Source organism: Rattus rattus, chromosome 4, assembly GCF_011064425.1.
Source record: "Rattus rattus isolate New Zealand chromosome 4, Rrattus_CSIRO_v1, whole genome shotgun sequence".
NCBI lineage: Eukaryota > Metazoa > Chordata > Mammalia > Rodentia > Muridae > Rattus > Rattus rattus.
The window spans coordinates 50,016,702-50,032,570 of record NC_046157.1 but is presented as its reverse complement, the minus strand read 5'-3'; the positions used below and the strand labels follow the sequence as shown (position 1 = coordinate 50,032,570).

The 15,869-nt window shown below is 42.2% G+C and overlaps 1 protein-coding gene across 5 annotated transcripts in view; it reads left to right on the top strand.

Annotated features, from left to right (window-relative positions):
• The window catches only part of Dyrk1a (dual specificity tyrosine phosphorylation regulated kinase 1A), a 119,271-nt gene that overhangs the window by 37,507 nt on the left and 65,895 nt on the right, over positions 1-15,869 (top strand). For 4 of the 5 annotated variants that reach the window (XM_032900378.1, XM_032900381.1, XM_032900380.1 and 1 more), the window contains exon 2: positions 1,427-1,512. The exons of the other annotated variant lie outside the window; for it this stretch is intronic. In XM_032900378.1, the coding sequence (XP_032756269.1) occupies positions 1,503-1,512 (10 nt within the window). In that variant the 5' untranslated portion in view covers positions 1,427-1,502. The remainder of the gene's footprint in view (positions 1-1,426; positions 1,513-15,869) is intronic. 5 annotated transcript variants of the gene reach the window in all.

Sequence of the window (15,869 nt, the reverse complement as noted above, 5' to 3'; positions counted from 1 at the left end):
GTCAGTTGTTGGGACTTATAGCCGTTGATACGAGCTGTTTCAGTCTAGATTTTTAAAATCTTTTTGGTGGCTTACCTGAAATGGACTACACTCAGACAGCATGACCTTTGGATGGTAACTTGAGAGTATAGGATAAGTTGGAGAAAGGATTATGGAAAGAGGTGATTGGGAGGGTGCCATTGTGTAAAGGGTAGGTAGGGACTTACAGGACTTCGGACAGTAGGACAGAAGACAGCTCACCTAGATGACTTAGCTTAGGTAGATAGGTTTTGTTTTTTCTTTCTTACAGTCTGTAATACCTATGACTACCAGGATCTTTGGTTTTGCTGGTTTGTTTCTTTGTAGTTTACTTGCTTTAAAAACAAAACAAAACGTGTGTGGCTAAGACATTGGCTGCTCTTTTAGAGGACTCAGCTTCAAGTATATGGAAGCTCACCACTGTCTGGAACCCAAGTTCCAAGAGACCCAGCACTCTCTCACAGACAAAACAATGCACAGAAAATACAAGTAAATCATTAAAAAAGAATTTATATTGAAAAAAACCTTCTTTTAAAGCTTAGCGCACAAGCCCAACTATCTTAGGAATCAATAAATTTTGCTGTTTGTCTTATCTGTCTGTCTACTTATTCATTCACTCAGTCAGTCAGCTTGGAAACTAGGCCAACACAAGCAACTGCTTTCTTTGGAATGCTCAGTGAATAGGATAGCTTAAAAATAATTTTTTTGAAAGTTACATTGTAGCCTGTTTGTCTTTGCTTCTCTCTTGTTATTCTTCTTGTATTCTTGGTTGCTAGCTGTGAGCTTGTCCTCACTTTCCTGTCAGCTATCATGATGAGCACAACAGTCCTGAAGTGGAAGCAGTGAACAGGAGAGGCTGTGAGAAAAGTGAGGTGGGCAGGTGGACCAGTTGGAAAACTAGGGAGGGCTTATGGTAGCATGTGTAAAATGTCTTTGAACTTAATCTACAAATAATGTGGTAAACTTACACACTGTCTTTCCTACAGGTAGTTCTTATTATTACCTTGGCTAAACTAGTGAACTAAATAGTGAAAAGTGAACTAAAATTCTTATGGTGTGTGCAAATTGTACAAGATCATAAAAAGCAGTTTATTTCCTTAGAGATAAATTATATAAAACTTCACAGTGCTCATGCTTACTTGATGCCTAGAAATGCCTGAAGTGTTTGTTAGTCATAGGCACATTTAAACATTTTTTCTTTCTAAAATGATAAATGATTACATATATTTTCATTTGCTCTAAATGATTAGAAATTATTCAAATAAATGTAAATGTTAGTAACTTAAATTGACAAATTTGAAATAATTTATCTGTATTTTGGGGGTTGTAGTTATATTAGATACTCCACAGTTAGGGGTAATTGTCTTATACCATCATATCTTATCGTAATTTGTTTTTCTTTACACAGTGTTATAGTTTTGCCGCTGGACTCTTCCCTCCCTTCCCCCACCCCATCAGGATGATATGAGACTTGAAAGAAGACGATGCATACAGGTGACTCAAGTTTTGAAATACTTGGAGCTCTGGCTGTAAGACAATGTGGGGACTGACTGATAGTGCATTCTGAGGGGGCCTCCAATGACTCTCAGTGGCGGGAATTACTTAGATCAGTAAATGCAGCAGATATTGAAAGTGACCCTGGGACTCAGTTTCATACTCAGATTTAATAGCGATGTTAACAATAGAGTAATTCCTAGTAGTTGAGCTTTTAGAAGCTGGCTCATGCTTTTAAAGTTGAAATATTTGTTTTAAAAATTAATAACATTTACTTTAATGGTTAAATATATGTCTCCCTATATTCCTATGAGAACATAACAAATCTTCCATGGCATTTCATGTTAAGATGATTTCAGTAAGCCTGACAAGTAAAGGAGAGAAAAGTTAACATGCACACTGCTTCCTTAAGCAGACGTGCTCTGGAGTTTGCATTTCTTGTTCCTTTTCTTCTGTGTTGTTTCTGTAGTTCCCTTCTCTTTCATCCCTGGGTCATTTGAGTTTATTGATGAAAAAATAGTTGTCTTGAGGTTTATATTTTCTTACTCCATAGTTAACTGAGGCATCTAACTGGTATTGAAAAGGCAGAGACCCCTCCATTCTAAGGGTGGACTGAGTTCAGACTCTAAAAAAGACAGTAACCAGCGGGTAAAATGTGACTAACCATGGTACATCAGGTAGATGGGAGACATTTTGTTAAGTGAACTTATCATTACTAGTACATTGGAATTTTAAATTGATTGTATTATAATAAACTAATGTTTGAGAATAGTTTTGAACTGGAAAGGCAGTCTTGGTTTGGCATCTGGTGTTAATTGGTATAGCTGCTGCTGATCTTTAATTTTTGTGACCCAATCATTTTCTCTTTTGCTTTAGAATGAAATTTTAGATATATGTCAGTTTATGACAAAAAGTAGTTGAATAAAACATTTGTAAGTTACATGGTATGGGAAAGCAAGTTACCATGTGTTTATAGGAAGGATCCACTGTTTCTCAGATTCTGGTGGTAGCTGTTTAAGTCAGTGACTGTTCATCCCTCTGTGCTACTTGTCAGAAGAGCATGTAGACTTCCCAGGAACATTTGCCTAGATGTACTATTGCCAGTGTTCTGGGGACACATTGTCTCGAGTGGCTGGCTACTAAATCAGCAGAGAACTAATGCCGAGGACCTCAGCTGTCATCAGAGAGTCAACAGGAATGTTTAAAGAAATGTTGCCTTCAGCATTGATAAACTTGGTCTTTTGTTGCATAAAGGGTTTGTCAGCACTCTTGCTTCCTAGATGGTTCCTTGGTCACAGTCTGTAGCACCTGGGCTTCACAAGGTTTTGAGCACAGGAGGTCTGCACTGCAGTGGAAGTCCGGGCAGCTGAGTGGCTCTTGGTTGTTCCCTAGTTATCTGTGACTTACTGAGGGCAGAAGTGTTGTTTCTTGAGGTTTTCAGTTGGTAAATAATCAAAGATACAGTGTGTTTACCAGTAGCTGTTTCTCTTAAAAGCTTTATGGTCTCAGTGGAGTCAAATAGCTGGAGAGTAAGTATGGTTTTAAAAAGATACATAATTAACTTGCCGTGTTGCAGTACAAGAGAATTCTATGGACTTAGATTTGTGATATAAACCAGTCTTTTGGCTTTTTGGAACTTACTAAGATTCATTGCCTTACAAAAGAAATACTCCAAGAAAGCCTTTTTAACATATGTGTACATTGTTGATATATTTCTCACCCAGAGTTTGCAAGCTAGTTGTTTTTGATCATGAAGTCAATAGCTCCCTGATGGATTAATACGTTACTTTCCTCTTAATATGACACAGTTGTGCTTACACTTTAGATGATACAGTACACACAAGCTAATGAGGAGTTGTTAAAGGAAAAGGACTTCTGCAGTTGTTTGTTGGAAAGGGAATTCTGCTTGCCCCTGGCTCCTGCACTGGCTTTGCAGTGTTGGTTAAGTGGAATGGTATTATTGCCCATTCCATGGTTTCCATGGTAACTGTGTGAGGTGGTGGCTATGTGAATTTCCTTGTTTTTTTTTTTTCCTTTTTCGTAATTACTTTGCTGTTGCATACGTACATAAAATGTCATGCATTATACCATAGGTTTGTACACTTGTTGTTTCTTAGTTACATTCCAGTGAGGAGGGGACAAGGAAGGACAGTTATTGAACATTAAGCCAGTAAAACCAGTATGTCTCCAGCACAGGTGTGTACTTGCCGCCTGAGCCTCACCTGTTAAACTCAGGCTCCTTTTGTCGTGTTAAATGGAACCAGAACTTAGAACTATGTAATCTGTTTCCTTTGAATTTTGGACATTTATTTGGCTAACACTTGTTTTGTAATAAGCACTGTAATAGGTGTTGTGTCTCTAAGGTTTCTGGGTATTTAATTATCTAGGGTTATATTTCCTTTAGAGTAAGGGATGGATGTGTAAGGACATTAGGTCATGGGATAGTGGTATGTCATAACGTTTTAGCATTTACCTATTGAGTTCAAACCTATAGCAGAAATAGCGTGGTCTCAGGCTGGTTGTGTTCACAGAGATGGCTTCGTCCCACAGCTCAGTGCCCGTGTTATTACAAAGATAAGTCTAGGGTCAATGCAATGTCTCAGTGGGTAAGTCTGACATGGGCGGGCATGTAAGTGGTTTTAACTACATTTTTACTACGCTTTTTTACCTATTTGTGTGTGCCTCAATGCGCCTACTGTCTCTGTCCTCCATATGGATGCTGGGGGTTGAACTCAGGACAGCAGGTTCCTTTACCTACTGATCATCTAGTCCCTCCCTCCCAATGTCTGTCTGCTTTCTGTGTCTTCATCCTGACTGCCAGCCTCCTGGCTCTCTACTACATAACTCTTTCTTCCCATTGAAACACCATAGTAATGGGATATACCAGCCCACTTGGGGGGTTCTGGTCGTCCTAGGCCCTACACGTAACCACATTGAGTTGATTTCGAAACAGGATCATTGTTTTAGGTTTGGGGTTTGGGAGGAAGCAAACTTCTCAGAGTCCTGGTGCACATTAACACAACCTTCTAGGGGAGGAGCCTGTGAAGCCAGCAGACTTCAGTGTGTGTGATCAAAGGACCCTGTTATATTTTGATTTATACTCATTTACACCCTATAGACCATCATTTGGGAAAACTTGGTCCTTATGACAGGTGGCTTTACTCTGTTTTAATGGTTTTCCTTATCAAAGTAGGGTGTTGTTTTTTTTTTTTTTTTTTTCACATTAATAGTGACATGCTAGTCACTTCTACAGGAAAGCAGACTGAGCAAGCCAGAAAAGCAGCACTCCTCCACGGCTCCTGCTTTAATTCTTGAGTTCCTGCTCTGGCTTCTCTCAGTGATGGAGTGACCTGGAACATAGACCCTTTTCTCCCAAGTTGCTTTGGTTAGATGTTATTTATCATGGCAATAGAAATGTACCAAGTCTCCTGTCTCTTGAATTATGGCACATTCCTATCAGTCCATCCGTTTGTCCACCTCCTCTCCCCCAGCCCCTACCAGTTTTGGTTGAGATCACGTTGAATAACCGTTCATAATGGTAAGCTTGGGTAGAATGCGTTTGATGTTACCATTGACGACTGTTCATCATTGAGTGACCTACTTTGTGTAGTACAACCAATTTAAGCTTATCCCCAACTAGCTTATGAATAAATGAAACTCAGACTATAGCTATTTTGTCTTTGACAATTATTGTGGGGTAACCCTTAATCTATTCTTCTAACTGCTGGTCTGGATACCTCCCCACGATGTACTCCAGATACTTGCTGTTTCTCCTGGCCATGTGCTCGTGGTTCCTCCCCTCATGGCTCTTCCTCCTCCTACCCGCTCCTTCTTCCTCCTCCTCCTTCCTCATTCTCCCCCAGCCAGGTCACTCCAAACTCACATACCTTTTTTTTTTTTTTTTTTTTTTTTTTTTTTTTTTTTTGAGCTGGGGACCCGAACCCAGGGCCTTGTGCTTGCTAGGCAAGCACTCTACCACTGAGCTACACCCCCAACCCCACTCACATACCTCTTAATACCCCCAGTAATTGGCTGACTGTAGCCATTTTGGTTTAATCAATAGTTTTAAATCAAAACAAAAAATTGTAATCATGAGAACTCCCTCAGACCTTTGGGTATAGAATTTAGCATCACAATACATAGCAACAGACCAAATCTCAATAACTTTGTCACTTGGGTAGGTCCAGATCACTGGGAAATAGACCTAACTGGTCTTGGGGATGGATTAATTTTGGCATGTGCTGCTTTGAGCCTTTTTATCATGTGAGCATTTCCTAGTTCAAATTAGACATTCCTTATTCATAGCCTCCCCTGCCCCAGTACTCATAGACATCGCCTCCTCTCCCCTGCCTCTGCCTGTGGAGTTCTGCAGTGACCTGTGTGCCACCATGCTTAGCTGTTCTTTAGATTTATTTTCTATGTGTGAGTGTTCTGCTTGTAGGTGTTGCCTCTGCACCAAGTATATATATGCCCGGTCAGTTCAGAGGACAGAAGAGGGCATTGGGTCCCCTGGGACTGACTGGAGTTTCAGGTGGTTGTGAACCCTCATTTGGGTTCTGGGAATCAAATCTGAGCCCCGTGCAAGAGCAACACATGTTCTTAACCACTCAGCTAACTCTGCAGCCTCCAGCTGTCTTTTTAAATCAATATTCTTCTCAGTCTTAAGAGTTACTAACCAGTATTCAAGAGTATGTATGTAACTCAGGTCATGTGTTTTGGAAAGCTCTACAGCTGTTCTTCAAAGTTTTCAGCTGCTCCATGCAAGTTTGCATTCTAGCATTAGGTCTGACTGGGATCTCTGGTGGCAGTGTTGATAGAGTTACTGCTGTGTCAGGTTGGCAGGCAGAGTGCTGTCTGGAGTGTGAGGGCGCAGTGTCTGCTCAGTTGCTTCAGATACACAGGTGGGGAAAAGCCACAGTGGCTCCCTTTCTTGAGTCACAGGCCAGCTCTGTGCTTAGTCCCTTTGCTCTGTGTGTCTGCAAGGTGCATAGGGACAAACAGGGACATCTTATAACATTCAAGCACAGGCTGCTCTCAGGGTCTGTCTCAGTGAACTCATTTTCCCTTTCTTTTCATGGCTTCATTTGTTTTGTGATTTTAGCTTTTATTTTCTAAGCAGAAGCAGTGTTGATTGTGTCATGTATATATATAGCATAAGATTTTCTATGAAATCTGATACACACATAGATATGATGGTTCATTTCACTGTAAAGACGAATTTGTTAGTAAGACTTAAGAATGCTTAGACAAAAGCAGATGTTAACATCTACTGTTCGTGATTTAAAATCACATTACCTGTGTGTGGGCATGCACTTCTGCCACAGTGCCTGTGGAGGTTAGAGGACCGAGTGTCTCTGTCAGTTCTTTCCTCCTGTGTGGGTTTGGGGAAATTCCATTTTGCTGGTCCTTACAGTACTTTATTTTTATTTTAAGGCCACTTTGTAAATGCCTATCTTAGGTTTCTTCCTTTTGTTGTGATAAAACATGATGACCTAAAGATCTTGGGGAGGAATGGGCTTATTTCAGCTTACAGCCTCATGTTGCAGTCCATCACCGAAGGAAGTCAGGCAGGAGCAATGGGGAGGTGTGCTTGCTGTTTTACCTGTTCAGCTTGCTTTCTTAGACCATCCAGGATGACCTCCCTAGGGGTGGCCTCACCCACAGTGGGCTAGGTCTTCCCACTTCAGTCATCAAGACAGTAGTTCATAGATTGGACTTTTAGGCCAGTCTGACAGAGGCATTTTATGTCAACATCCTCTGCTCAGTATGTGTAGGCTGCATCAAGTTGACAACTACCAGCCAGCCCAGTGTACAGTAGGAGACTGTTTGAGGGCTGGGGAAATGAGTCAGCCGGCAGGAACACTGGCTGCTCTTTCAGAGGGCACCAGTTGGATTCCCAGCAACCACTGGGCAGTGGTAGCTCCATCTCTGGTGGGTCTGGCGTCCTCCCCTGGCCTTTGTAGGCAAAACACACACACACACACACACACACACACACACACACACACACACACACACACACACACTCACATACACTCTAGTGTCAGGGTCCTACACAGTCACAGCTTAGCACAGGTACCTACCTTCCTTTTTCCCCTAAAAGTGGACAGAACACCTAGATGGGTCAAACCTCCATTGCCATAGACATGTCTGTAGAGGGAAGTGGGAAGGAGCCATCTGATAACTGTCACAATGCTGTGGTATCAGGGTTTGTGCAGAAGGAAGCACAATGGGGTGACTAAGAATCCCACGAGTTCCACAGAAGCTTCTCAGGTGGGTCTGAGAATATCAGTGAAGCCAGCAAAGTGTGTATGAATGTCCAGGAGTGTTTACATATAGGTGGACCCTATAAATTCCCCAAACCGGTACAGCTTCTTTTCTGAAATAGACTCCAAATCGATCAGTTGTGGAATCAGCAAGGACAAAAGAAGGAAAATTGGGGAAGATTAAAAACGTAGGAGAGAGATCTCATTTATTAATCTATATGTTGACATCCTTCCTGAGAATAGGAGAGAGAACGCTTCCTAAAGACAGTAGTATCCTGGACTTCCAGTAGTAATCTGGTGAGTGTGTAAGCGCTTGTGTGTGGAGGTGTGTGGAGGTCAGAGGACAGCTGTCAGGAGTACGTTCTCTACTGCCACCTTGTGGGATGCAGGGATCAAACTTAGATGGTTTCTACCAACCGAGCTGTCTCTTGCTGTTCCCTCAGTAGTGTTACATTTTATATAACCCTATATAGATTTATCATTTTCACAAAAGTTATCAGATAATCATCCAGGTTCCCCACTGATGTGGCAGAAGTCAGTGTTGGCATTGTCATCTTTGTTGTTGTTATTTTGACATAGGTCATTGATTGCATCCAAGCCCAGGACGGCTTGGAATCCCAGATCTTTAACCTTGGTATCCGAAACGCTGGATTCATAGGTGCCAACTGTCATGCCAGCTAGTAGTTAAGAGCACATGATGAATTGGCTGCAGTCTACAGCACCCACATGACAACTCACAGTCCTTTGTGACTATAATTCCAGAACCTCCATGGGCATCAGGCACTTATGGTATACATACATACACACATGTGGCACACATACATACACACATGCAGACAAAACACTCATACATATAAAATAAAAATAACCTTTAAAAATGTTTAAAAAAGGAAAAACTGAAGGGACAGAGCATTACATAGATAGTAAAAAAGCACAGCAGAAAGAAAGAAAGAAATGCCTGCTGATCTGGTATCTAAGAGAAAGCCCAGCAACCATAGGATTGGTGGAGATAAGGAAGAAGAGCATAAAGTTGCATGAGGGAAACTCAGGAAATTGTTAATTTTGGAAAGAGAAAGAAAAGAGGAAAAAGCCCTCACCTAGGTGCTAGGGGTTTTGGTTAGTTGGTAGAGTGAGTGCTGAGCATGAATGAGGCTCTGTGTTGTGCCTCAATCCAGGTGAGCTGTGGTGGAGCACACCTGTGCTCATAGTGCTCAGGAGGGGACAGGCAAGGATACCAGCAGGGTTGTTAGAAGCTTGTCATCCTCAGCCAACCTGGGATACATGAGACTGTTTAAAGTAAACAAGGGAAAGAGTCCCTGCTTCAAATAAATAAATGGTTTGCAAAAGAAGTTTGAACTTGAGAATGAAAACTTCTTTAGATAGTAGGTAGTGAATTGCAGAAAAACGTTACAAAACTGAACAAAAACCGAACTCCAAAGTACAACCCAAAACATTTCAGAGAAAGTAACAGTTGCTGAAGGAAGGCAGACAAGTTTCAGCATATACACACCAACAAGAACAATGCAAGAACAGTTCCTGAAATGGAACAGTTTTGCCTGTGTAATTGTGAGAGAAGGCAAGAATATGGGGTAGGGGAAGGGGAGAGGATATAATGTGGGTTTGGATAAGGTAATGCAGATAAGGGCAGGCATTTTGTCACACACTTGTATTCCTTGCACCCTCAGACAGAGGCAGGAGGATCTTGTCTACATAGGGTTCTAGGCCAACCAGAGTTATATAACAAGATCCTGTTTACAAACATAAGAACAAAACAACCCCTTCCCACAATAGGTAGACCTTACACACACACACACACACACACACACACACACACACACACACACACACACACACACACACACACACACACACACACACGCTCTGGCTACTTACTGAGGTGGGGAATAATAACAAGACCTACTTTTTGATAGCATCATTATATGCAGAAACAGTAGAGTAACAGTACTCAAGCGAAACCTAAGAATTTTATACCCAGCTCAGGTGACTTAAAAATAAAAAGACAGCACACAAAACGTTAAAACATGAGTGTGAGTGCGGACAGTATGGCCTTATGGGCTCTGCCAGAGAACAGACTTACACAGTCAAGAGATTTCTCTGTACCTCATACAGAGTTCAGAAACTTGTGCTCAGTGGGTATGAGAAAGTTTACCCTGCAATGCCTCCATTCTCTGCAGTAGAAAGGAACAGGATGGGGAGCTGGTCAGAGAGAAGACATAGTCTTGACTGCTATGTAGTTACTGACTAGGAGTAAGAGAGTGTCACTCCAATTTAGATGCAGGCAGGGTAGGTTTGAATTGTTGCATCTAGTGGGGAATTCTTAGGCCATGCTTGCCATAAGATACATAGGAGACAAAAGGAAGTAGACAGGATTTGGGGTATGACAGAAAAAACACACAGTGATCGCCATGGAGACCAGAATGTAAAGTTCACACCTCAATGTCTTCTTTGGACATTGACAGGATAGTAACAGTGACCTTCTCTCAGCCGTGCACAGTCCCTGAGAGCACCTCCTGTGGAGGGCCCTGCATTTACTAATGGTTTTATGTCCTCTCCCAGTAGGCCCTGTGCTAACTATTTGCATTTGGGGCTAGCAGTTTTTTAAATTTCTTATTTGTTTGAGAAACTGATAGATCTTGTTGAATTACATATTAATGCTCCACATTTTATTTATTCTTGGTGTTAACAGTCCAGAATCATGTCATGTACATAGTTGGGAGTTTTTGTCAGACTGTAAATGTATATTTCTCATGTTACTGGTTATTAGAGATGGCGTCTGTATGGACTACTGTGTTTATCAGGCACTGAGGCTCTCTGCTCCCTTAGCATGGGCTTTGTGCTTTTGCCTTACCTGTGGCTTATGATTGGGATGCCTGATTTACTAATCGAGGGTTTATAGGGCAAACAAAACAACCGAGTGGAGAGTTTTCAGGACAAAGCTGAAAAGTTGACACATCATTTTGCATACCCGTTCACACAAACTGCTTTTGTGGCATTCGTTTTGGAATGAATATAACAAAAATATTTGAGTTTTGAGAATTTTTAGTTGAAATATACCTGAAATAAATACTTGATGTTTTGTCTGGCTTCATAAAGTGAACTGTATTTATGATGCTAAATTCTTTATTTTCTTGAGGATAAGCTCCCCCCACCCCCCAACTCATCACCTCTGAAATAAGTTGCGTGAGCATAAAAGTTCCACAAAACATTTGTGATCCGTACACTCACTGACTTCATAAATTCTTACTTCCTGGTGCATCTGTAATCACATCTCATCTATTGGATGTGTTTTCCATTAAGATCATCTCAGTTCAGGCTGGACTGGATCTAAAGGGTTCATCCGTGCCCCTCACACGCAGAGTGTGTGGTCTTAATTTTTGGTGGCTATGTTCTCTCTTGCTCTATACACATTGAACCATCACTGTATATCAGGAACCATTATTTGTTATTCATGTAGTAACCTGTTTTTCCTTGTTAGCTCTAAGACAGGCCATGATTGACAGGCAGGCTAGAGGTTAGTTAACACACACTGGTAAGACTAGGACTGGTGTACAGGTTGGACTGACATCCTGCTTGTGACCTCATGCTGTGGCTTGGTGGGAAATAGTCTCCATTTGTATTTGGCTGCCTTTGTATTTGTGATGCCGCGCTGCACAGCACAGGAGCTCTATGCTTCCTTTCCTTCTTTTTTCCTGGAATGGTTAAGGTCCTGTAATAACATCTGAACATAATGGGTTTACAGATCTGTTGGACAAATTAGAATAAAGCCATTAGCAATCTGTTGGTGGTGATGACCTTTTATTTTCTTTAATATATTTTCCCATGTAAAGAGATGTCTAAGCAGCCAGGCAGTGGTGGAACAAGCCTTTAATCCCAACACTTGGGAGGCAGAGGTTGGTGGATCTCTGTTCCAAGACAGCCAGGGCTACATATAACCCTTTTGGGGCGGGGGGGGTGATCCATAAGGGATTTATAACTAATATTTTTTTGATGTGATAAGGTACAGTGGCTTGCCAGTGTGGCTTTTGTCCATATAAATAATCACTGTTTGAGATAGGAATATGTTTTCTTAAGTAGCCAAATCAGAGTTTGCACTATTAACAGTGATTTAAATGCTTGACTGGATTGAAATAACAAACTTGTTTCTGAAAGTAATCTTATGAAGTTTATACTTTATGGCTTTAGAAAATATTAGATTTGATCATTGTTTAAAATGTTTTAAATTTTAGTTCAAGAAGTAAAACAGAAAACCCAAACCAAGAAACCTAATACAATGGTCTCATGTCGATAGTCTCTTAAAAGATAAAATCTAAGATTTTACTTTTGTCGAAGACTTGTCCTGTCTTTTGCCTGGTCTTCAAGGAAAGTGTAGAGAGCCACGTTATTAGTGGCTCTGTTTTAGACAGAGTCTAGCAAGTTCATTATCATTTTGGCCTGGTTTGGTTTTTGTCAGCTGGGTACAAGGTAGAGTTATGGGGGAAGTTATCTGGGACCTCTATTGAGAAAATGCCATCTGGGTGGCCTGTATTACAGGCAAGTCTGTGAGGCATTTTCTTGGTTGATGTGGGAGCTCCAGCCCACTGTGGGCATGCTGCTGTCTAAGCCAGCAGTAAGCCAGGCTCCTCCATGGCCTCCGCTTTAGTTCCTGCCTCCAGGTTCTTGTACTGACTCTCCTGGATGATGTAATCTGCAAGCTGAACAAACATTTTCTTCTTCAGGTTGCTTTTGGCCATTTATCACAGGGCTAGAAACCTAAGACTCAATTCTACAAATTACAAATCATTTACAAGGAATTTATTTTTAATTTTACTTTAAAACATATGTGCCACATATAATAACTTTTGAAATGTGGCTGATAATTAAGGGTGGAGTAATTCCCCCCCTATAGTGTGGTCAACTTTAGTAGCTTTTCTAATGGACATACTAGGCAATGCCATTGTTACCTAGTTTTTCTCTCTCTGTCTCAGAATCTTAATCTCTCTGTCTCTCTTAATCTCAACCTTGAAATCTTGGCTTAATATTGAGAGGAAGCCAAGTGAGCTGATGGGAAAACCTCCTGTAGATGACTGGCCAGGTCCCCAGCTCTGGATCCTAGGCAGCATAAGCTGCTAGTGTACATGAGTGAGCAGGTTCCACATGGTTCTCATGTCCTTCAAGGCACCAACACTGAGTATAGGAGTCATTACCCCGGCCATCGTGGTTTGAATATGCTTGGCCTAGGGAGCTGCACTGTTAGGTGTGGTCTTGTTGGAGGGAGTGCGTCACTGGAAGTGAGTGGGCTTGGAGACCCTTGTCCTAGGTGCCAGTGAGACAGACTTTTCCTATTTGCTTCTGAACAAGATGTAGAACTCTCAGCTCCTCTACAGAGCCATGCCAGCCTGGATGCTGCCATACTTCCTGCTATGATGATAATGGACTGAACCTCTGAACCCATTTAAGTGTTGTCCCTTATAAGTGGTGTCTTTTCACAGCAGTGGAAACCTAATTAAGAGACATACCCTACCCAAAGTGCAGGTTTATATGCAAAACAAACTGGTGTGAACTTGTAAAGTTGGTGGAGTGTTGCCATGGTGTGGTAGCCAGACAGCAGCTGTATCCAGGGCTTTTTCCAGCTATGCTGAGAGTCACCATGAAGGCTGACCCAGGCAAGGAACAGCTGAGACCCCACAGAGGCAAGATACCCCAGTTAGTGACAGGCTGCCTAGGAGAATGTGCACCATTCACTGGTGGGCCTAGTTCAAGACTGGAGGCCGAGCCACATGACCAGCTGTCTAGTGAGGACTCAGTATCTTGTGCATGCACACCTGCTCCATTTCACTCTCCTCACTCAGGGTGTGTCCCTTCCTGCCGGCACCATTCCAGGTGCTCACCCCGTGACTCCCACACATGTGCTTACACACTTGCTGAGGGGCCTTCCTGCCCTCTTTCTGGTGGTTGGAAGTTGGAGGGAAGGAGGGTGTGTTGAGCCAGTGCAGGCTTTGGAGGGAAAGCTACAGAGCAGTTAGTTAAATGGGCACTGTGTCTCTAACCTATTGGTTGTCACCAGTGCTCTTAACCTACAGGTGTCGTCATTCAGGTCCCACTCAGCCCATGAGCTAAATTCAGGCTTTCATTTTCCCTTTTTGCTATGCTTTAAGGACTTGGTTTTCATGCATGCTTTTAAGGTTTAATGCCTATTGGAAGTAGAAACAAAATGGAATTTGTTTTTCTTTTCCTCGTTCACAGTTTTAGGAGTAACTCCTAAAATTTTCTTCAGTTTTAAAGTTCTTTTCTTGATTACTTTTATCGTTTTTTAGGTACAGTGATGGTTTATTGCTGTGTTTTCATATTCAAAAAACTACTGACAGTCTGCCAGGAAAACAGAATAACCCTCTATCTACACTGTCTCTTCTTGCCATCTTCTCCTGGTCCTTATTTTAAAGTTTTTGGTTAATTAACATTTTATACAATTTGTTTAAACCCTTTCTTTTCTGACTTATGGACTTTTAGACAGTCTTATTCCCCAAGATAAGAGCAGTCAAACGCATTTACAGTTGCAGTGCTCAGCGCACTGAGCTGAGTATGATGTGTCATAGGCACATGCCCTTGTACCTGTTTTCAAAGCTTGAGCTCTTGTCTGTAAAAACCTGAAGACTGAAACCAGAAGCCCACTAGATAAAATAACTTATGAGGCTCATTGAAAGGGAATGCTTGCCTCGGCACTCACTGTATCTGTTGTGGCCACAGAGAAAGCATTAGCCCTGGGGTTGAAAGGGTTTTGTGGCAGGTAATCAAGTCTCTTAACAGTTTCCTTTGTGTGGTACATAGTCACCCATCACACGAGTGCGCTTGTTGGTCTTTAGACTTAGATGCACTGAGTATGGGTTCTTGGTGCTTATCTTACGGTCATGTGTACCTTTGCCTTTGCTGTATAGGGTTTTAGTAATAAACACTTTGAACCCTTGAGGCCCAGTCGGGAGCCAGAGCTTACCCTGCCTCTTGTGCATTTCTTCCAAAGGAGAGGAAGAAAACAGGTGTCTATTTGGTGTCTGTGGGATGGATTGAAGCTTTGGGGAGAAGAATACTAAATTGGCAGCTTGATGAGGCCTTTTGAAGCAGTAAGGCCACCCTGCCCAGTCCTTAGACATGCGGCATAGGGTCCATAATCGTGGCTCATCCTTAGGTGTGGCCTGGCATGAGTCCTCCTTTATGTTGAGGAGCTGGTACTCTGTGTGTGCTTGGTGCCGTAGATGCATGCTTGCTTGCTTGCTTGCTTTTCTTTTCTTTTCTTTTTTTTTTTTTTTTTTTTTGAGCTGGGGACCTAACCCAGGGCCTTGCGCTTGCTAGGCAAGTGCTCTACCACTGAGCTAAATCCCCAACTCCCTGTAGATACTTTAAGAGTTGGTGGAGGAGTCTCTGCCTTTCCAGTTCTCCTCTTGTACCCAGACACCATGTTGGCTGTAGCATGGGGCTGTGAACACACGCAGACTCATGCACACGTTTGTGCATGCTTGCACACACATCAAGTGTGTGGGGTGGGGTGGTGCAATCCCACACTCTTTGCTGCCCTTTCTGTGTGCTGCTTCATAGCTGCACTGTCATGTCTGCTGATTAACTTTTGGGTCAGTGTTTAGATGGAGGTGGTAGTTGTTGATGTTTCTTTAGTACTAGAAACAAACTCATTGCACTTAGTCGTGTGGAAAGCCCGTAAAAATCCTTCGCTCACTGACAGGTCACTATGCAGTTTTACTTGATTCTAACTTGTGGTTATTACTATTCTGCTGGATTTTGTTTTGTTTTGTTTTTGAAATAAAAGATTTAAACAAGTATGTTTACATTTTTCTTAGGGTTATCTTTCCCCACCCCGAAACTTACAGAACTAAGTTTTCAAATGTCCTTTGACCCCTCTAGTTCTTAGGGCTCCAGTTGTCTGTGCTGGTTCTTCCCTCACAGAAAGAAGGTCTGGCTGTGTTGAGAAATAGATGGCTTGCCTGGCCTCAGGAAGCACCTGCTGTAGGCAGCTAGAGGAGCCGCCTCAGGGCGCCCCAGGGAAAGCTACTTTGTTGGAACTCACCTGTCATCAGCCCTGTGTCT